Here is a 24,512-nt window from a genome sequence, read left to right as displayed (position 1 = left end):
CACTTAGGGAGATCAAATATAACAGAAAATATAACTACACAGTTAAATTAATAAAGAAAATGGTGAAAATTTTAAAATCAGAAAATTATACATTCTCAGATCTCAGGAACAAAAATACAATGTTTTCATAACTGAGATTGGCCAAAATAGGGCTAGGGAGGCACAATGCAAAGACCACGTAGAATGTATTTTTTTTTTTTTGTATAGTAGAATATTAATTATAGTGTTAATATTAATAAATTAGTAATTTTGGAATGACGGCTATAGGAAGAATAATGTCAGCATCATTAAAAGCATCTGTATGACCTCTGAGAGTTATAAAACTGCTCTGTGAGAGACTGCAGTACCCGGCAGACACCAGAAGGTGGCAGCACACCGTCCCAAATCAAACCAACCAGCTCAGATAAAAGACCCCCCCCCCCAACCTCCAACCCCGCATATCTCTCACATCACATCTGTCTGCAGCTGCTTCACTGCAACTCTGACTCATACAGGAAGCTGGAAGTTTTGTTGTTCGGTGCCTCTGCAGGTACGATGCACCTTCTGGTTCTTGTTCTCACCTGGGTGGGGGTAGTTGAAGGTGGGAGGGTGAACAGCAACTGTCCAGCTGTGTGCAGGTGTGAAGGTGTCGGGATGCTGCAGCGTGTCGACTGTGTGGACGTCGGCCTGAGATCAGTGCCCTCCAACCTGAGCAGCTTCACCTCCTCTCTGTGAGTACGAACTGAACTCTCGCTGCTGTTTATTTCTGTTTTATGGTCTTTTTGTTTCAGGAAAAGATGAAGTTGGTATTTTATGTTTTCTTCCTCACATTTAAGTTTGAATCATTTAAAAATATTGTCCTTGGAAAAAATGTCACCACAGGGAAAGTAAAGTTAAATTATATTCACTAAATTAAAATCACATGTACAGATAGATGTCTGTAAATGTAGAACAATGTATTTGTACAAAATATGTATATTTAGAGAAAGAAAATGTTTTCAACAGCATGTATGAATAGAATAGTATAACAGTGTCATCAACATTTAAACAAATAAATTATGTTAATGTAAAGTTTACTTGTATCTCTGTCTTTGGAGGATTTGAAACATAAAAACTTTAAAAAAGCGTTACATAAAATATTTTTAAAATGAAATATTTTGTGTGAGATCCAAAAGATTTCTGCAACACTTCAGTAAGATGTTACATTTTCTTCATTAGATAACTGAAGCCGATCTCAGGCTTTGGAAACATTTTATTCAAAGTACAACAGAAACTTGATACCTTCACTAAACTTTATTGTGCTGTGTTTTTCATCAGAGCTCACAAAGAACAAATGAATATTTATACTATAATATCCAGACGGAGCCGACAGTTTAACCTGTTTGACTGTTGTTTGTATGAAAGCTGTGAGTTTAAAACACGTTTGCACAATAAAATCTAGTGAAGGAATCAAGTTGAACTCTTTGTATTTTCAATAAAATGACTTCTATTACATTTATTAAAATATACAATAAAAACAAATGAGGAGGTGACACAGAACAGTAAAGACACACTGTTTCATTAAACAGCTTTTGTTATTGTGGCTACGTGATTAACAACAAGACCAACGCGTATCGTCTTCCTCAGATCCTGGTCTTGTTTTTAATCCTTTAGACGCTTGGACATTCATTAAAATATTTTAGGTTATTTTATTGAGTTACAAATAAACACAAACTAATGAAAAATACTGTGTGCAAGAAAATAAACCTTTTGTGTCATCAGGCGATAATTATGACAGTAAAATTAAAATAACTTCAAAATCTTAAGAAACTGTTAAGAAACTATCATATTCAGCAGTTAAATATTGGCACATGGCATTTTAGCTTCAGCTGATTTTAAAGAGGATTCAAATTCAGAAAAGACAAAGTTGTTGTGTTGGAAAGTGTTTTTACAGCAAAGGTTTCAAAGCTCTGTCACTCAAGTTTGGTGGATAAAGATAATAATTCATCGCTGTAACATCAGAAGTCTCTTATACAGTAAAGTATAAGTGTGGCTGAGCTTCAGCTCTGTGACGAACTGCAAACAAATGATTCCCGTTAAAACTGTTTTCCTGCGTAACTGAAATCCAAACAGGTTGAATAACAACAAAACTGTTTGCAGCGACGACCTGCAGGAGACTCAAAAATGTGGACAGATAATGACAGATGACACATGAAGTGTCAGTCTGTATGACCCTAAGTCATTAAACTGGACATTGATCATTACATCTCTGCAATACTTGAGATAATTGTGCAATATTCTGTGTTAATACTGCTGTGCAATATAATATTGATATTTATTCATACCTCTATTACTGCTGTGTAATATCCTCTGTCTCATTATAATCTTAATAAGCTACACTCGACAGTTCATGCACTATTACTTTATACTGTATTATTATCATCAACCGGTAAACCCACTTTGTACTTCACACTTATTTTATTTTATACTTATACCCACCTGGTACTTCATTTATCTGACCTGTATTATAGTGTATTATATTTTTTGCTTAGTGCTTCTCTTCCTGTGTGCACTGATGTGACAGTGAGCAGCTGTAACAAAGAGTTTCCCCTCGGGGATCAATAAAGTGTTTCTGATTCTGATTCTGAATCACAAAAGAAAACAACATAAGGAAACACTAAGAGGCAAATAATAAAACTGAATATAATAAAATCATAAATAACTAGAAACTGAACTAAAACTAAACTGGGACCTCGCACCTCTGGTCTAGTTTAGACTATATATTGTCTTGTTCTTGTATTATTATAACAAAGCGCTTCATTTGAATGACATAGATGAGATGAACTATACAGTGAATCTACTGTATATATACAAAGTTATGTACAGGTATGTAAAATATAGGAATGTAATAAACAGTTAAGAGAGATATATAAAAGTAATTCAAATAAAGAAGAAGTAACAGTTGAGGAAGAAAGTGTGTTAAAGAATCACAAATATCAGACGAGAGGACAATAAGTCAATAAGAGGAGATGAAAACAACACAAACAAAATCAAACAATCGTTCTTCTGAGAAAGTGTTTGTCTTAAAATGTTAAAGGTTGTGTCATTTATCCTTTTGAAATGTTTTTGATCAAATACTGAGTGTAAAGAAACGAGCTGTTAGTGAAGTTTGTTAGTGAAACGTCTGAAAAGAAAAGAGAAAAAATGCAGAATGTGTTTAAATATATCAAGTACAGTTTTAAAAAGCAGTTTTTACATCAACACTGAAGGCTGATTTTATTCTCCTGAAGGAGAAAATTCTCTTTGTTTGAAGGAATTATCTCATAAAATACACAAAATACACAAAATATGCTGATTAAAACTCATTTATTAGAAGAATTAAATTAAAATTGAATGAATTATTGCTTATAAAATAATTGCATTAAAAAAATAAATGCATTATTTGTTGTTGGAATGAATAAACAGACCGACAGATAATAAACACAGAATTGAATTGCTGCATTTCTGTCACAATGATTCTGCAACTGCAGGCCGGCGTAGCTTCATTTTATAAAAAGAAAACATTTTTGACTCCAAAGGACACATCTTTATTTATTGATTTATTTTTTACATATTGATTTTCTTATTTTTTTGTTTGTTTTTTCTTTACTTTTCTTGTTTGTACTTCATCAGGATGAACTGGGGGTTCCAAAACCAGAATGGACTTAATTAATGAATCTAATAAATGACAATAAAGTATTTTTAAAAAACATTAACATCTTGATTTAAGGATAAAAACATAGAGTGTGATTTCTAACATCTTCAGACACAAAGAGACATAAAGATTAAAGAGAGAAATCAGATCTAGAGGAAAAGCTAACTTCAGATCCTACTTAAAATCCTACTTAAGTAAAAGTACAGAAGTATTATCAGCTATGTATTTAAAGTATCAAAAGTAACAGTACAATAAAAATGTGTCTGTGTCTGATATATTATTATATATAATAAGTAGGGATGCAACTAATGATTATTATTATCAATTAATCTGCCAATTATTCTCTTGAATGTTTAATTAATCATTTGGTGTATAAGACGTCAGAAAACAGTGAAAATGCTTATCTCACTTTCTGCAGTCAGACGTCTTCAAATGTCTTGTTTTGTCCAACCAACAGTCCAAAATCCAACTAGATTCATTTTACTGAGATGGAAAACAAAACAAGAAGTTGGAACTAAGAAATATTTGACTTTTTAACTGCTTTATATACAGTTAACTAGTTTTAACCGCTTTATATACAGTTAGCTAGTTTTAACTACTAATATACAGTTAGCTAGTTTTAACTGCTTTATATACAGTTAACTAGTTTTAACCGCTTTATATACAGTTAGCTAGTTTTAACTGCTTTATATACAGTTAGCTAGTTTTAACTACTAATATACAGTTAGCTAGTTTTAACTGCTTTATATACAGTTAACTAGTTTTAACCGCTTTATATACAGTTAGCTAGTTTTAACTGCTTTATATACAGTTAGCTAGTTTTAACTACTAATATACAGTTAGCTAGTTTTAACTACTTTATATACAGTTAGCTAGTTTTAACTACTTTATATACAGTTAGCTAGTTTTAACTACTTTATATACAGTTAACTAGTTTTAACCGCTTTATATACAGTTAGCTAGTTTTAACTGCTTTATATACAGTTAGCTAGTTTTAACTACTTTATATAAAGTTAGCTAGTTTTAACTACTAATATACAGTTAGCTAGTTTTAACTACTTTATATACAGTTAGCTAGTTTTAACTACTTTATATACAGTTAACTAGTTTTAACCGCTTTATATACAGTTAGCTAGTTTTAACTGCTTTATATACAGTTAGCTAGTTTTAACTACTTTATATACAGTTAGCTAGTTTTAACTAAATTATACAGTTAACTAGTTTTAACTGCTTTATACACAGTTAGCTAGTTTTAAACACTTTACAAGATGTTGAATGAGGCTACATGTGTACATATACGGTATATATATATCATATACTGTATATAACACACTGACACCTTCAAAAGCTTGTTACTTCTCTAAATCTTATCAGCACCACATCGTTCCTAAACTTACTCACCTGCTCACTAAAACCTGTCGTACATTACAACAATATATGCACCTGTATTCAGCACTTGAAGAAAGAATAAGTGTAGTCCACCTGTAATACACTATTCAAAACATACATAAGCTGTTGTATGAACTTTTTTAAGAACATATATAAGAATCACTGTGGTGTTCCAGTGTTGCGGTCCGTCACGCATCTCTGAGTCAAACAGTGGAAACCTTAGTCTCGTGTGATGAGACAAACAGCTGGGCAGATGTGTTGTGGGTTCACCTTGTTAACACACTGTTTGTTTCAGAGATGTGAGTATGAACCAGCTGTCGGAGCTTCCTGCCCACGTCTTCAGCAGCCTCCACCACCTCCATGAGCTGTGAGTAACCCCCCCTCCCCGGTCCTGGTCCTGGTCCTGGTTCTGCTCACAGCAGACATAATACCGATGTACTTTTCAATAACTTCATGCTGACTTTCCATATTAGTGATACTTAAAAATGTATACTAAGTTGGTCTCATGTAGCACATTTATTTTGATTATTAATGTTTAATTCATTTATTTTGCATAAATACTTTCAGAGAAAATAATATCAGTTTCTTTAATAGCTTCCATGTCTCACATCGTCACACTAACAATACTTTTATGGAAATTATTTTTTTCAAGAATGCGTAAAAAAGACGGCAAACAAACAAAATACCTTTCAAATAAACTTACAAAATTAACAGCAAAATCCACAAACAAAATGCCCCCCATGAAGATGTGTGTGTGTGTGTGTGTGTGTGTCTTGTCACCTTTATTAAACTGCATTAATTGTGTTTGCTGTTTGTGTCGTCCTGCAGCCGGCTGGCAGGAAACACTTTGACAAAGATCTCCAGAGATGTTTTCACAGGACTTGTTGGTCTGAAGCTGCTGTATGTGCTGCTTTTATTTAAATATACATAATTCATATGTTGCATATTTTAAATGTATTTTCTTTGGTATTACTTTAAAATGCCCTGACAGCCTGTTGCCGTGTACAGCAGTATTATGAACACACAATATTGTATTAAAACTTAATTAACTAAATCTCCCTGATTTAAAATAAAATACTGAAATTAATTGTTGTAAAGAAGTTCCAGCACTTGAGTGTTTCTCAGTGATAAACTGCTGTTTCCTGCTGTTTTCTTCAGTGAAGTGACCTCAACTATATGACAGTAAAAAATAAAACTCTATTATAACCTTTATATTCCTTTTGTACTCCGTTCATTAAGTACGGCAGCGTAGTGCTGCTACCAGCACAAAGCTTATTTCCTCAGTCTCTCGTTATAAATATATAAACATGTTTTACCAACAAACCAACTAATTATGTGATAACAAAGAACTTTTCATGTTCATATCTTCATGTTTCAGACTTTTATATTCTTTGTTTTACACAAACTGTCGTTCTGTCAGCTGTTGTCAACACAAAAAAGTCAAGTTTATTACAAACTAGTAAAATGAGCTGCTAGTACAGTATGATGGTTTTACTGAAATAAGTTTGATAACTTTGCAGAGATTTTTATATTTGTATTTTTTCACTGTTTGTTTGTTAATCGGGTTTTTTGCGTCTCGTCTCACAGAACTCTGCAGAACAATCATCTGAAGACGGTTCCCTCTGAAGCTTTAGAGAACCTGAAGAACCTGCACTCTCTGTGAGTCACTCAACCTGATTATTAAAGGACTGCAGATACAGATCTGCATAATCATAAAATTAATCACAAATTACCACAGTCATTTTAGACTTCATTTTAACTGTTGTCTTGTGTTGTGAGTTGGGCTTAAATCAGCTGAATCAAAACTGTGCTGACAAGAACATCATCCGTTGTTTCTTCAAATATCTGAAACTACTTATGTTCATGTTTTCTGACTATTTGTACAAAGCTAACTGTGAAAAGTGAAGTAACAGCACTGTGAGGTGATCACTAAGGCTGGAGGCGAAGGTAACGTCAGAGCTGACAGGAAGTAAACAGACGTCACGTGCAGTTGGTAAAATGGATTTACGTCACACTACAATGTGCAAGTAGAGAATAATGGATTTACTGAGTGTGAAGAGGAGGCAGCTTTAGAACAGGGAACCTGTGCGGGTTAATACGTGTCAAACTACTCGTGAATTAGTTATGAGCAAGACCTCACTTTAGACTAACTCAGAACATATTCTGAGTTAGAAAGACTTCATTTAGAGTTATCTGGACACTATGAAAACTTGTAGTTTTGTGTTTTGTTACATAAGAATAGACCATATTTATTGTTATTAAGGGAGAATGTCTTCTTGTGGTTCTTCCACCTTATAAGGCCCATACTGAGCAAAGTATGTTAAGATCATAATTCAGGTACAACAGCTTCCTTCCTTACTATCAATAAGCAGTAATTAGCAGGTTATTGAGGGGAAACTCAATAAGCAACAATAAGTGCTTCATAATGACTAATAAAGAGCCAATATGTTATACTAGTTAATGGTTAATGGTGAATATGTGTACCTTAATATAACAACAGTCATGATTGTGATCTTTCTCCAACACTATCCAAGTGGTTTTCCCACCAAAGCTAAACCACAGCAGCGGCCAATCAGTTAACAGCCAGATAAATCATTTTTGTAAGACTAGTCAATGAGAAGTGATGTCCTGCTGATCACAGATCAGAAAACGCTCATATAAAAACAAAATGTGTAATTTGTTGTTTCTAGACTTTCTAGTGACGGCAGTCAAATGGTACCAAATATAACTTATCCGTAGTCCATAGTGGATGATTCTGTCTGTCAGTCTTCAGGTCGGACCTCCAGCAGACCTGCAGAGCCTCCTCAAGGCTGTGAGCAGGGATTCATACTCGTGCATTCATATTATAGATACTATTTCTGACAGACTAAAGAACTGAGAGAATACAGAGAGAAACACACTGGACAACAGGTAGACTGTTGGAGACATGAATTGTCATGTGTCCCTGAACCAAAACAGAAACAGACATCCAAAAACAATAATAGGTTTCATATTCATGCTGCAACAAAGATGAAGAAACTGAGGAAAAATGCTAAAGTCATCTGAGATGTGAGTGAAGAGACGACACGAACAGATCGAGCTTCATAAGAGTGGACTGGAGTATTAAATAACTCACTCACAGCACGCCGCACTGTTTTAGTGTTTCTTTACCCTTTTTGGCCACTTTTTAATTATTTCTCCTCTATGTGATGTTGACCATCAAATTAAACACCACACACTGTTTGATTTTATTTCCCGACTCTCGACACCACCTGGCCCAGACTGAGCAGACTGAAACCCCCATAACAATAACTGTCCCAGCGATCTTCATATAGTCCCTCACCTGTAGTAGTTTACAGTAACAGAGTCATTTAAACCTCACTTCCTTTTCTCAGACTGCTGAATATTAAGAACGTATTTTATCACCGTTTGTGACCAGCATGTACACATGCATGTGAGTGCTGTATTAAGACAACATTAAACACTAATCTCCTCCTTTACAGTAACACTGGGCACATTAATGATCTTCTGCATCACAAAGTGAATGAAGAATGGAAACATTTAGTCAAGTGAAGTCATATTTATTCATTTTTAAAACAACCCACGCTGTACAGACCAGAGCAGGTAGCTAAAATCACAAATAAGAGAAACACAAATAACACCGATAACACCGACATAAACATCAATGCACTCAGCTCATGGGTACAAATAAACAACTCGTAGGCACCAGTCAAAAAATCAGCCACATCAGGAGGATTCAAATGCTAGCAGGGAAACGTACGTTTTGAGGCTGGACTTAGGAGTCAGTGGAGAGGGCAGATCCAACAGGGAGGGGGATGCTGTTCCACAGGGGCTGCAACAGCTAAGGTGCGGTCACCCCTGAGCTTAAGGTTAGATCGCGGGACGGCCAGGAGCCCCATTTACTATTCTAGTATATAAATGAAACACTACACCGCCTGATAATGTACGACTGGTCCATCCAGCACTGAACCAACTGGTGAAGCAGAAACGTGTTGACCTGAGCCTCCCTCCAGACATTTCTAACTGCTGGAACCAACAGTTAACACCTGTCTGTTGTTCAGAAGTGCCAGCCTCTGCTTCACACAGCAGCAGGAGGTGGAGGTGGGTGGTGGGTATCGGCCACATGCGAGCTGCCTGTTTGTGGTTGCGTCCCCACAGCGCCTGTCAACACCAGAAATTACTACCATGCAGCCAAAGAATGTGAGGACCTCCCTGATGGAGAGAAACACTCACAGAGCTGTTTGTTCTGTCTCACACACAGAAAACACCTCCATGTTCACATTTCAGTTCAGGTTGAGTCCTTAAACTTCTTTTTGTTCTCAATGACTGTGAAGAAATAAAATACAATTCTAAATTTTCTTCTTGAAACATGATACAATAAAATGGGATCAAATTAAACAGAAAAAGATAAAATAAGGTAATTGATATATAAAAACACAATTCAAAACACAATACATTTTATTTATCTTGCACCTTTTTTCAGCCCTATAATTCAATCAAATCCAACAAATAAAAGTACAGAGAATAAAATATAATAAAACAAGAGAAAAACTGTAAAACAAATAAAACACATAAAACATAGTGAAACTGGAAAAATAAAACTTTGGACATTAACATTAATAAAACTAGTTTTAAGGAGAAGTTTTAAGAAGTGATTTAAAAGATGTTTGTGATTCTGCAGAGAGTTTCAGAGCTGACAGGGGAGGAAGAAACACTTTACTTCAGTAAAAGTAGTAATACCACAGTGTAGAAATACTCTGTTACAAGTAAAAGTAATAGTCTCAGTATCAAAATATACTTAAAGCACCAAAAGTGAAAGTACTCATTATCATCACTTTAATGTTGCAGCTGGTGAAGGTGGAGCTCATTTTAATTAATTATATTCTGCTGGGTAGCTTCATCTATAATAATAATAATAATAATACAATAAATAATAATAATAAAATAATAATAATACATCATAATTTATCTGTTAAAAGTACAAAGTACAATATTTCCCTCTGAGATGTGATGCAGTAGAAGTATAAAGTAACATAAAATGGAAATACTCAAGTAAAGTACAAGTACCTCAAAATTGTACTTAAGCACAGGACTTGAGTAAATGTACTTAGTTACTTTCCACCACTGTGTCCTGGCCTCACCTTTAGTCCTGAACCAGGACTCAGGAACAGCCAGCCGAGCCCTGTCTGAGGTCAGCCAATGAAGTGCTTTAAATGTAATCAATAAAATATTAAAATCAACTCTAAAACTGAACAGAGATTAAAACAGAGCCGATCTTGTCACTTTGAATGTGTTATAAGCCGAGCAGCAGTGTTTTGCACCAGCTGAAGGCGTGAGAGAGTTTTTTGGCTTTAAACATTTTAAACATTGTGAATTATAATAATGAAGATGTGGTGATATTAAAGCATGAATGAGCTTCATCTGATGCTTGAAATGCTCCTCAGTTGATAAAAACCTGTTGACTGAAAGGTGACTGTCAAAGACTAGGCCCAGGTTTCTGTCTGCAGGTTTGATATTTGCCTAACTAATTGATATCTGCAGCGTTATTGTTACATTTATTAATTATTGTTTATATTATGTCCTCTCTCCTTAGTGTTTTCTATTTATACCTTTTGTCTTAACTTCTCTACTTCCTGTCTGCTGTGAGCGAACCCCCCACAGAGTCTGACAGTGTTTTATCTCCTCTTGTCTTTTACCTGCCAGACGTCTGGATGCTAACTTCATCTCCCGCCTGCCGGCCTCCTCCTTTAAAGGCCTGGCATCTCTGCGTTACCTGTGGCTGGATGATAACATACTGACGGAGGTTCCTGTTCTCACTCTGAGTGCTCTGACGGAGCTTCAGGCTCTGACTCTCGCCCTCAACAACATCAGCTACATCCCCGACCGAGCGTTTGCCTCCCTCAGCCAGCTGCTGGTGCTGTGAGTAACTTATATGAAACAAATTACCGCTTCCTGCTTCTGGTCGTTGGATTTAAAAAACATACATTCAATTTATAAAGCTGCTTATCCTGTGCAGGGTGACTGGATTAAATCATGCTAGTAGGATGCTAGTAGGCTAACACTCTTAATGCTATTTTAACACTGAATAGTTGTTAACTTGCAGTGCGGTGCCTCCGTCTTGGTCATGAATTCCAGCAAATACAATTAACTGTGTTTGCAGGTGTGAAGCCAGTGAGGGATCACGTTCTTGTTGCTGCATTAGCGACTCTAACTGGTTGGCCTGAGTAACTTCTCAGTGGGAGGTGGGACGGGGGGATAGTGATAGCTTCACTTAGAGGGTGTAACACTGGCTGGTAAAAAGTAATGGCTGCTGATAAAACATGTGGCGGTGGTACGCCTGTCTGCAGCCATCCAGTTGGCGGTGACAGCCCCAAAACCACCTTTACGTTCAGTGACAGCACCCTCCGGTGGTTGAAGTAATTCTGACTCTTGTCTGTCGGGATCAAAGGAGGAAGTCAGGTGATGTTACAGAGATACAAAGTCCACAGATGGAGGAGGACGGGGTTTAAAGCAGAGACCACGGTCGTGTCTAGATGGTAACCCTAGATTTGCGAAACTCTCGCGCACTTGATTCAGCACAGTATCGCTTGACTCTGCACACGCAGATATAACAGATATAACAGGAGCTGCTTCAAAATATTCTTTAACAATGGCGGAGGGAACTTATTAAGTTATTAAATATTGTTGCTGGATTGTAATAATGTCTGTGTCTGAATTACTTTAAAGCTGGAGTGAGAGTAATTACACAAACACTGTCGAGGCATGCTGATGATGTTTGCCTACAGTGAGCTCCAGGCTTGTGTTCAGAAATAGTTACAAAAATACAGAGAAATTCCCCAGTTCCAAGACAATAAACCATTATTTAGGCAGAGTAAATGTAAAAGCTACATCGCTTACTCCAAATATTTTACCAACCTGTCCAAGAGCAGTAATGTGACATCTGTAATGTGACATCCGTACTTCCTAAAGAGTACGGTCTAGACCTGCTCTATAGGAAAAGCGCAATGAGATAACTTCTGTTATGAATTGGCGCTATATAAATAAAATTGAATTGAATTGAATTGAATTGTGTCTGCCCTCAGTCCGTCTCTCAGCTCTCCAACGAGGAAAAGCTAAATCGCTGAGCTCTCCACGTGGCTCTGGGTTGCTCTCCGCCTCAGGTCTGGCAAATCAAATCAAATCCAAACCAATCATTGTTGGTTGGTGTAAAACGCATCATTACCAGTGCAACAGCGCGGGAATGTCGCCACAGACACCAGATTTAAAAACTCCTATACTGCGAAATACAGAGAGATTTACCTGGAGGTGACAGGCTTAATCAGCGTTTGGTAACAAGGGCTTGAATGTAAAGGACTTTCACTTATATGTAAAAGTCCCGCAATCTAGCTTTAAAGTATTTGACATAGTATATAGAGCGACAGAGTCCGAGTAGGGAGGAGGTTGTGGTGGATGAATGGGTCAAACACAGGACTTTCACCCTTGTGTGAAACCAAATGTCAGTTATTTTTAGACTTACTTGATTTATTATTTTCAGTTTTTTAAAATTATTTTCAGTTTTCAGTCGCAGTTTGGTTAGGTTTAGGAAAAGATCGTGGTTTGGGTTAAAATAATAAGCCAACTTTGACTTTTGGTTTCACACGGGACACAAACAGCGGGCTCTTGGGTGAAAGTCCTGTGTTTCTTCAGGGCTTTCTGAAGAAACAACACAAATTTTGCTAGAGTTTCGCAAACCTAGGGTTACCTTCTAGACACAACCAGAGACTGCTCACTGCTATTTTCCTCCCAACAGTCAACCATCATGACCACCATCGTCCTCTAACTGTAACCACCTGGTTATTATTGTAACCATGACGACGAAGGTCCTCTGACTTTACATTATATTCTGAAATAGAAAAAAGATGGACACTTTAGATGGACAACAGAAGAGAAATGAAATGACTCCAACTGAGGACGTTGAGGTTCATGGTTCTACTCAATTTATATATTTGATTTTTTTCCCTCTCCTTTCTTTTCTTGAAGACATCTCCGTGACAACTGCATCCACTCTTTGGGCCGGAGGAGTTTTGATGGACTGCACAACCTGCAGATGCTGTAAGTCCACCTTAAATACAGTCAGTATTATACCAAACAGAAGAACAGCCATGTTTGACACAAATAAAGGCGTACAAGTTGTTGAACTAAACTAATAAATGGCTTTACATTTTGGATTATTATTGTCATCATCATCATCTGAGACATTTCTTGAACAAAACTAAATTATATTACAACTTCCTAACCACAGTGAATGAAACTTTCACTTCTTTCACATAAAATAAAACTTTAAGAGTCAAAATAAGTTTTCATTACTAGTAAAAAACAGACATTTGTGGCTGTAACGTTATTTCTTGTATTGAGAGAAAGTTATTTTTCTAGACATTTCTTACATTTGCACATTTTAGGTTGTTTGGTAGCAAAATCACCTCATGTCAATAAAATAACTTAAGGTTTTCTCCAAATTCTCCACAGTTTATCAAACTGACAGCTATTATTATTATTATAATTAATAATAATTCATGTGTTAACTTATGGTCCAGTATATTTCATATAAAATGTTGTGTTATGACACACAGAGACAGTGTTGCGATGGCAGGGTAGCAGAGGGAAACAGGGGTTTGAACCCAAATGCAGACAATGGAGGCAGAGCATGTGCAGTTCAATGATTTTAATGGTAAGAAAAAGCTTATATGGGTCACAGGCAGTGGTCAAAAACAGGGAATCCTGGTCCAACAAGGCAACCAAATCCAACAGGGAGCAGGCGAAGTTTACAGTCCAAAATCCAGGCAGGGTCCAAGGGAAACAAAGAATAACTCCAACAGAACTCACAGGTAATAAAGGTCGGGACACTTGACACAATGATGATCTGACAAAGAGACAAGGGAAGGACACAGACTAAATACACACAGGTGAGGGGAGATAACAAGACACAGGTGAAACTAGTCAGGGCAGGGCAAACTATCAAAACTGGCGGGAAAAGCAGACAAAGACAGGAAATAAAACTACACAAGAGGCTAACCATTACAAAACAAAACAGGAAATAGCTGAACACAGACCCAAAACCATGACAGACAGTGTCTGATCAGAAACATTGAGCAGGTGCAGCCGTTGTCGTCTTCACAGGAAAACTCTCCAGGTTTCTCCTTTAGGAGGAGGAGGAGGAGCAGGAGGAGCAGGAGGAGGAGGGGTTTCTCCGTGAGCCACCAGTGCAGTTCAAACAGCCTCATGTGTGGTCACAGCTCACAATTACCCTCCATGTACTGCGGAGTGCACGTGTTCCCATCACTGTTCAAATACCAAACAAACCTGAAGGGGGGGTTCCAGTTCAGTGTTCACAGGCTCCGACTTGTAACAGTCAAATAAAAGAGACAACAAAGAGAATAATATTAGACTGACAATTAGAATAAAATATGCAGTGAAGATGAAACATTTTAAAGTCTATTGTACAAACTCTACTGCAGCCTGGACATGTATAAACTGCTGTGAGAAAATCAACTATAGCTGGAACTGTAGGATAATTAGGTTTTTTTCTTATTTTAATTTTAAAAGATACTTAATTTTTAATATGTCTGGTTCAAGCTGATGGGCTTTTGTGTCACCTTTTATAACCCCTTTTCTTCATAATAATGTTATTAGTTATTCATTCATTATTTATTTATTTATCTTTTCAATCACTTCAGTGTGCACTTTCAACATAAAATATAATTTACAATCTGTAACAATATAAAACACATTTCATGATGAAAAAAGGAAGAAAAATCTTGTATTTCCCGCCTTCATCTCAAAACAAGTCACATATACTTTCTGCAACAAGTCCTCCAACCCAAAACGACTACATCGGCCATTTGTTCTTACCCTCTAATACGACCCACAATCAGCGCCCCTACCGGTGGCAGTTGAGGACGGGCTGTAAGGTGAGGACGGGCTCATATTTATCACACATTTACACATTACATTCGTATCATCCAGTTATTTGGTCTCTACACATTTTATTAAATTGTATTTATTTATTATTGATTAAATTAATAAAACCTTGACCAGGTACAGTAAAATGCTGCTGACACATTGATGCATACTTTGAGTACATTTTTCTGTTAGTGTATACTTTTAATTATTCAATGCAGTACTTTTACTTATAATAGAGTATTTTAATATTGCAGTCTTGCTACTTCTGCTGGATCTGAATACTTCCTCCACGCCTGTACATAACTAACAAAGCTTTTAATCTGAAAAGAAGTGTAGCAGATATGATGGTGTCTGTAAGGTGGAGTCTGTCTCTGTCTACAGTGTGTAGGTTCAATGTGGCGTCTTAACAGCATAAATGCATCTGGCTGGCATTTATCTAGATTGGTCTATTACTACGTAGAGCTGTATGAAATAGATCCGCCTGCGGTCTCTTTGTTTCTCAGCAGACGTGAGAGCTAAAGAGCCGTCTATAGACCAACACACACCAGTAATTTTATTTCATCAAAGACTCTGAGGTCACTATAAAAATCCTTCCTCCAAATCTTAATTTGAAGAGTTCATTATCAGAAGTTCCATATTGAATTTTAAGCACATGTAGCCAAACACACAACTACAGAACAACAGACACAGTTTGTAATAAAAAGACTTCAAATCTAAAGCATTACTTAGAAGTTCAATATTAAATATATCTGAGTTTTAGTAGATTTTAACTGTAAAATTATCTTCATTCAGTTCTGTCGGGCGGCTGTGGCTGAGAGGTAGAGTGGGTCGCCCACTAATCAGAAGATTGGCGGTTTGATCCCCAAATTGCTCCCGAAGGCTGTGCCATCGGTGTGTGTGTGAATGTGACATGTAGTGATGTAGTGTAAAGTGCTGTGAGTGGTTGGAAGACTAGAAAGGTGCTATACATTTTTTGTGATTTCATGGTGGGGGGGTATTACAAGTCATTAGAAATTCTAATTACTTCTAAAATTCTACAATGGGCTATAAATGGGATATGCAACACTATTAGCCCATTAAAGACAATATAAGCCTTCCACAAAACACGATAAATCATAAAGCTGGAATTACTCGTATTAATTTTCTTGACAGCAATATGTGAAACCCGTATTTAACAAACCTGGTATAAAAATCAACAGCACACAGTCGTCATCAACAGTGGGTTATGTAACTGCAAGCATCTGTGTAACAAAGAGTAGAAATATTACTAACTAAAATAATAGAAGAGAAAGAAACATTATGGCTGGGAGTAAGCCAGCAAGTGCATGGCTAGTTAACTAGCATTAGCTCAACATGCAACAAAAAGTGCTACTCGTAGATAAAGTTACTATTTCTTTACATAAGTGTCATGTTGTAGTGCGTACAGTCATAATGCATGTTACTGATTGTTGCAAAAACTATTTTAAAGCATTAAACATAGAAATATTGATTGCTACATTGCTCACGTGCACCCACCTCCAGCTTGGAAGTATTTTCCTTTGCGAGGAGGAACCCTTTCTATGCAGTTGTGCTATTAACCCACCAGGTGGCTCTAAAACTATACATATGTAAGACAAGCATATCAATTTTGTAGAAATTCACAATGGAGGTTATTTCTAACTCTGTTACACAAAGACATAACAAAGGTCCCCGACCAGAACTGAACCTGTGACATTATGATTACATGGTACATGGGACACTGCAGGAACGGCCCTTAATGGCAGTTCAGTAGTCACAATGACTGTTAGATTATCAAGTTTGAATTCCTGTTTGATGTTTATATCGTCTGTATCGTTAGATTTTATTAAGTGTTGCATTAACAGTAGTATAGGCAGTTATAATAGAAGAAGGATCTTGGTAGTGGTGATATTTACATTGATCATTGATTGATAATATGTACATTGATCATTAATTGATGATATTTACACTGATCCTTGTATCTTCAGTATTTGGATCACTCTTTTCAGAATGAATATTTTCAGTGTTGATGTCAAGTTTTGTGTCTCTGCAGAGATCTGAGCTTCAACAGGATCAACAGTTTTCCTGCAGCCATCAAATGTCTGAGCAACCTGAGAGACCTGTGAGAGCAACACACACACACACACATAAACACACACACACACATACAAACAAACAAATAAACACTCATACACAAACACACACACACACACATACACTCACTGGGTGCTTTACAAAACAGGATCAAAAACAGTCAAACAGCAAAGTCAAAAATTTAAATTAAAATAAAAAATAACAATATAAATGTTTAAAACAATATGATAAAACATTAAAAGAAATACCAATAAAACCAGCAGGAACAAAATGTATATAAATATACAGAGTTGACAGAGTTGGATTGCCCCAAATTAAAAGCCAGATTAAAAAGGATTAGTCTTTTAAAAATACCAGCTGAGTTTGTTGTTCATCAATCCAGAGGGAGGAAGATCCATAAAAACAGAAAGCAGCATATTTCTGTGGGAAACATCATGAGGAACGTCTAATAGAAAGAAGTCAGTGAAGATTTAAAATCACTTCTAACAGATACAGGCAGTGCAGTGTGACAAGCAGCGATGCCATGTGATCTCTTTTTTTGTATTAAATAAAATGGCTGCAGACTTTTAGAGACTTTTTAGGCAGTACGGTTAAAAGAGAGCTGAACTAATCTAAGCGACTTGTAATAAAAGCTATATCAGCATAAGAGCGTAATAAGAAAATTCAAACAACTGGGATTGTTTGGCTAAACAGAGATCTGAACAACCTGCCAACTGGATGGTATATAAAGTGACTGAGGTGGACAAAGTACTGTATGTTGTTTTACTCAGATTAGTGGTCACGAGGGAATCCCACTGACAATGTAAAAACTTATTTTGTCTGATTAAGATTTCATTGCTTGCACTTCTTGTTTTGTAACTCTTCAATAGAGTTAGAGGACAAGCTAAGTGACAGCGATACAACATAAACATAAACTGTGTACACATAAATAAATGTGTGTGATTTCATTAATTTACATTCTGTGGTGTAATTGCAGTAATAACTCAAACACTACATATTAATATTAACTGTTTGTTTTTCCTGCAGGAATCTTCAGAACAACAACATCCGAGTCATCCCAGAAAACGCCTTCTCTGGAAATCCTTCCATCGAGACCATGTGGGTACTTTCAACTTCCTGTGTGATCACTTATTATACCTTAATTTATACCTTTTATGATAAAATAGTTGAGGGTCCTTGTTGTCACTATCTAAACAGTGAGGATTTATATTTTCATGGATTCAACATATTTGCTGATTTTCATCATGACAGAAACATCCAGAACAATCCTCTTCACACGGTGGGACACTTGTCCTTCCAGCTGCTGCCGGAGCTCCAGACGCTGTACGTCTCCACAGTCCTCATTATGTACACTAGATCTGTATTTCTACACAGTCCTTATACACAGTCTTCATTATGTACACTAGATCTGTATTTATACACAGTCCTCATTATGTACAGTAGATCTGTATTTCTACACAGTCCTCATTATGTACACTAGATCTGTATTTCTACACAGTCCCCATTATGTAAACTAGATCTGTATTTATACACAGTCCTCATTATGTACACTAGATCTGTATTTCTACACAGTCCCCATTATGTAAACTAGATCTGTATTTATACACAGTCCTCATTATGTACAGTAGATCTGTATTTATACACAGTCCTCATTATGTACACTAGATCTGTAGTTATACACAGTCCTCATTATGTAAACTAGATCTGTATTTATACACAGTCCTCATTATGTACACTAGATCTGTATTTATACACAGTCCTCATTATGTACAGTAGATCTGTATTTATACACAGTCCTCATTATGTACAGTAGATCTGTATTTATACACAGTCCTCATTATGTACACTAGATCTGTAGTTATACACCGTTCACCTCCCTGTGACCGAGCAATGAAAATCCCTCCTGTACAAGACTTTCTGTCTCTTCCTTTGTACTTTTCTTATTTCTTCAACTCATGAAAAAGCAGTAAAATCCCCCAAACTTGAGGTTTTCAAGGTTTTCACTTGACGGTGAAACTAAACTCTGCTTTCAATCATATAAGGAATAATAAAAATGTAAATAAAAACAGTGTGTCGTGAATATTTTCTTTGTTGTTTCTGTGTTTTCTTTCTCAGGTCTCTGAGTGGAGGCAGCATCACAAAGTTCCCAGACTTCACTGGCACCAACAGACTGGAAACTCTGTAAGTCCCATTTAATTAATAGTTTATTAACAACAGTGTCCAAATCACAATACTGCATTTTCTTTAAATCCTTGTAAGGATGTCAAATTCCTGCATGTTGGTCATTCTGGGAAAATGAAAGTCTTCATCACAGTCCAGAATAAACTTGCTGTCTCTGTGATACAATGAAGTGGACTTCATTCACATAAGCATTACCGGACGATTAAAAAACTGATATTTCAAACATATAAGGGCAGAGATTATTAAAAACTATTTAAAAAATCTCTTTGCAGGTTTTTTTGTAGCTGTGATCTAGAGTCCCATCAGAATAGGACTGTTCATGTAATACAGGAACAACACGATGTCAGTCTATAATAATAAACAGGGACGTTTTCAGCTCTAAAAGTCTGACAGAAGAGGTCTGAGAACTCAGTAACATGTTGTCCTGATACATGAACTCACATGACTTAATTGGCACTGATTTCTGCAGCTGAACAAAACTCACAGATACCAAACCGCTGTGTATGAATGTGACCTGGCTGAATAAATGTTAGAGTTCAGGGTTAAATCCATCCAGTCCATCCAGTTATGAATCTTACTGATCCGACTGTTCAGCTCCATCACAGGCAGCCACATCTCCACCGTACCTGACACCATCTGTGAGGAGCTGCCCAACCTGCGCAAACTGTAAGAGTCATCTCATCTCATCTTATTTTTTTATTTGTATATATTTATAGGGGACAGTGTGCAAATAACCAACACTGACATTTTAACATCAGTGTAACTGTCGTAGAAAAGGTTTCAGTCGTAGTCGTCTGGACACTGTTTTCAGAATCAAGACGTTTCGGCTCCCATCCGGAAGTCAAACGTCTTGATTGAGCGAAACGTCTTGATTCTGAAAACAGTGTCCAGATGACTACGACTGAAACCTTTTCTACGATAGAACACTCAATGAGGGACTACACCGTCTTGATCAGTATAACTGATGTTGCTCAACTGCTAACTTGCACCTGACACGACTAAGAAGTGACAAATGCTAAAAAGTATTAGTACATAGTAAAGTTATAATGAAAATAGGAGATAAAAGAAAACTGGAGGAAATGAATCACATCACTTTGTCTTAACAATCTTACAACAACAATACAATCAGACAAGTATATAAAGAAGACAACGATAAAAATAACACTAACACTGGGCCTCGGGTGGTTTTCGTACTGACTAAAGTAACCCATTACTGTGTTGGTGCTATGTGCTATATGTTGATCCAGTGATTTTTGGTGCTTTTCTATCTGTCCATCTTTGCTGTACCTTAATGGGACAATACAGTTGCCATGGTAACTGCCCTTGTTTTTCTGGAGGTACAGTCCATTAGTTTAAGTGGTTTAAAGGAGGAGGTGCCACTCCTGCAGACCCAGGTCCATGTACTGCTTTAATGATGTGAATGATGTGACAGTGGTGACAATATTTGGGTTTGTTACTGAGTACTTTAAGAGTTTGTTTAGGTTATAATCTTTCATTTCACGGGTTTATTTGATGCTTTTATCCAAAGGAAACTCACTGAACAGGCTGCACATCTGAAGTCTTTATAGGCTTGAAACAAACTGTCTGTCTGTCTGCAGTGATTTGTCCCATAACCTGATCCAGAATCTGCCCAGCTTCAGCAGCTGCACAAAGATACAAAACATGTAAGTGGTCCATAAGCTGTTTTCATTTCTCTCTTTTTCTTTAGTCTGTGTTCTGGATCAGCCTGTGATTTGTGATTTTAAGAAACTTACATCATAACTTTATATGTGAGGTCAAAGCAGAAACCTTTCAGCAGATGAAGGATCTCCAGATCAGTGTGAGTCACAGAGTCTGAATTCACTGTCAGAAAATATTATCACAACCAAACATGTGAACAAGAAAGACTCTTTAAAGCGTCAATCTCTTGGTTTATAAATGCATTCAGCTTGAGGGAGCTGAAGCTGTTGAATGTGAACAAAATAATCATCATTTAATCTTTTGTGTTTGTAGTTCTTAAGGTGTTAAAAGGTTTACTCTCTAGAACAACAGCAGATATTTATATCAGATCTCTCTTTATGTGGACTGAACATCCCAGACACATGTTCCAGCGTTTCACAAAGACTGATGAAACAAACTACGACAAATTATATTACTGAAGGCAACTGTGTCTCCATCAGAGATCTGTCCTCCAACTGGCTCTCCTCCGTCTCTCTGATGAGTCTGCAGAGTCTCACACACCTGAAACTGTCTGGACACCAGCAGCTGAGAGTCTCCCACCAACACAGGTAACAGCACAGACTCAGGTAACAGCACAGACTCAGGTAACAGCACAGACACAGGTAACAGCACAGACTCAGATAACAACATACACACAGGTAACAGCACAGACTCAGGTAACAGCACAGACACAGGTAACAGCACAGACACAGGTAACAACATACACTCAGGTAACAACACAGACTCAGGTAACAGCACAGACACAGGTAACAGCACAGACACAGGTAACAGCACAGACTCAGATAACAACATACACACAGGTAACAGCACAGACACAGGTAACAGCACAGACACAGGTAACAGCACAGACTCAGGTAACAGCACAGACACAGGTAACAGCACAGACACAGGTAACAACATACACTCAGGTAACAGCACAGACACAGGTAACAACATACACTCAGGTAACAACATACACTCAGGTAACAGCACAGACTCAGATAACAACATACACTCAGGTAACAACATACACTCAGGTAACAGCACAGACTCAGGTAACAACACAGACACAGATAACAGCACAGACTCAGATAACAACATACACACAGGTAACAGCACAGACTCAGGTAACAGCACAGACACAGGTAACAGCACAGACTCAGGTAACAACAAACACTCAGGTAACAACATACACTCAGGTAACAGCACAGACTCAGGTAACAGCACAGACACAGGTAACAGCATAGACTCAGGTAACAACAAACACTCAGGTAACAACATACACTCAGGTAACAGCACAGACTCAGGTAACAGCACAGACTCAGGTAACAGCACAGACTCAGGTAACAGCACAGACTCAGGTAACAGCACTTCCTGTCTTTATGTTTGGTTGTTGTGATTGGTTGTTTGCAGAATGTCCGAGCTTCCTGTTTCCTTCCATCTCTGTGTGTTTGTTCGCTGTGAAACGTCGAGCAGCTCGAACTCTGTCGACAGCAGCAGTGAGTCTGATTCTGAAACATTAACCTGCAGCATTCCTGCTGTATCTTCATTGCACACGTCTGGGATTTACAGATGATCTGCTATTAGGTTTACTGGAAAAAATAAATCTGGTATCATTATAGAGAAAATACAGAGAACGTTTTGAGACAGTAATTTTAGTTTCTAAACAGTTTGTGATTTCCAAAGAATTTAACTGAAAGAACTTCTCCGTTTAAAGAATCCCCACGGAAACGCAATAAATGAAATTTAACCCAAATAATTAAAATATTTCAATTGACTTCAGTTTTTCTAAAATCCTGGCTTGTTGAAATGGTGAATTTTTAAATGACTGCACTTGAATTAATAATTTAGATTTTAATGACTTTATTTAACTTTCTGAGGTATTTTTAATGCTCATTGTATAATTTACAGATATTAGTAACATATGATACTTAAAGACTTCCTGTTGTTAAATGTCTCCACCTGCAGGTCCGTCCGCATGCTGTCTGGACTCGTCTCTTTGGCTGCTTCACTTCAGTGTCTCCTTCATCTTCATCGTCTCCATCGTCTTCAACCTGCTGGTCCTCCTCTCGCTCCTCCTCTCCTCAGATCCCCCTCCTCCCTCCTCCCAGCACGCCCTCGCTCTTCTCTTCTGGTTTCGGCTCGTCGCAGGTCTCTCTGGTTCCAGCATCATCAACACAAACTGTTTCTGTGGATCCAGCCTGGACACTGATCCAGGATCTGGACTCAGGATCTTCCTCTTCTGTCTCTCCTCTGAGATCTGTATCTTCATCATGATGGCCGTCGTTTTTAAGAACAGAACCTGGACAAAGAGCTGCGCTCAGATCAGCTGTGCAGTCATCTACAGCTTCACTCTGATGGTTTTACTTCTAATTGTTATGTAGGAGATCAACTTCTGTTCTCCCTGTTTCCTCTTCAGACACTCAGCTCTGACGCTGTTTAACACTTCCAGTTTCCTGTTTATGATCGTCACCCATGTAACCCGTCGCCGCCATCAGGAGGAAGTGACGTTAAACCAGAGAGGAGTCCATGTTGCTTTAACCTCCCTCCTCCTCACAAACACCACGCTCCTCCTCTCTGCCTCGCCTCTCTGCTCAGTCCGGATGTTTCCACAGCGTTCATCATCATCATGTCTCTCCCCTCCTGTCTGGATCCCTTGCTCTACATCATCCTCAGTCCAGGTTTCAGTTTCCTCCTGCATACGTCACAGAAAACTGATCAGAGATCAGAGAAATCATCCCGTCAGTCAACACAAACCTTCGTCTCTGTTTCACTGTAAAAAACTACAGATCGAGAGGTGAAGCCTCGCTGAGTTACGCTGATGACCTTGTTCTTCTGTCTCCTTCTGAACAAGAACGACAGCAACAGCTGGACATAGTAATAAATATGTGCCGTGAACGCACTAAAAGAAAAAGCTCAAAGAGCTCTAAATGCAATTAAGAGAAAATTTTATAATTTCCAAATTCCAGTTAAAATGTGTTTTAAAATATCTGATAGTGTCATCCGGCCCACTGCGCTGTCTGGTGGTGAGTCTGGGGTCCACTCAGTCACCAGAGCTTCACCCGCCGGGACAAACGTCCAGCAGAGTCTCTACATGCAGGACTCTGCAGATACATTTCACACAGAAAAACACCAACATGTGGAGCAGAATCAGGCAGAGACCCGCTGATCTTAACATTCAACAGAGAGCGCTCACATGTTTTAATCACCTTAAATCCAGAAGCCCTCCAAACCCAAGAGCTGAGCCCAGAACAGAGTCCCCTATCGCAGCTGGTGCTGAGACTAACTGCCCCTCCTCAGACACTCGGACCAGTCTCACAGCAGCACTGCTTTCCAAACACCAATCAGAGGAAACCAAATTACAACACGACATAAAGAAACCTGAATCTGGATCACTGGACAGAAGAAACTAAAAGCCAAAGCAGATCAGAAAGTTATCTGGACCTGAAGAGATGATGAACTGGCAGAATCTGTCTCTGCTGTCAGAGACAGGAAGCAGAGACAGATCCTGACCAAGTACAGGCTCAGTGTCCACAGACTGGCATCGAAACAGGAAGACACA

General features: G+C 37.6%; 1 protein-coding gene across 1 annotated transcript; it reads left to right on the top strand.

Moving 5' to 3' along the window:
* Window positions 1-534: 534 nt before the first annotated feature.
* LOC122875197 (leucine-rich repeat-containing G-protein coupled receptor 5-like) lies at window positions 535-24,512 on the top strand. The gene is made up of 15 exons (XM_044194070.1): window positions 535-710; window positions 5,337-5,408; window positions 5,870-5,941; window positions 6,629-6,700; window positions 10,745-10,960; window positions 13,061-13,132; window positions 17,031-17,099; window positions 18,098-18,169; window positions 18,323-18,394; window positions 19,187-19,252; window positions 19,847-19,918; window positions 20,851-20,916; window positions 21,412-21,519; window positions 22,364-22,449; window positions 22,919-24,512. Exons 1-15 carry the CDS (start codon window positions 535-537, stop codon window positions 23,332-23,334), a joined length of 1,707 nt encoding a protein of 568 aa, XP_044050005.1. The 3' UTR covers window positions 23,335-24,512.

Source organism: Siniperca chuatsi, linkage group LG4 (genome assembly GCF_020085105.1).
Source record: "Siniperca chuatsi isolate FFG_IHB_CAS linkage group LG4, ASM2008510v1, whole genome shotgun sequence".
Classification (NCBI taxonomy): Eukaryota; Metazoa; Chordata; class Actinopteri; order Centrarchiformes; family Sinipercidae; genus Siniperca; species Siniperca chuatsi.
Note: the sequence above shows the minus strand (reverse complement) of the source record. Positions and strands in the feature narration are given on the sequence as shown.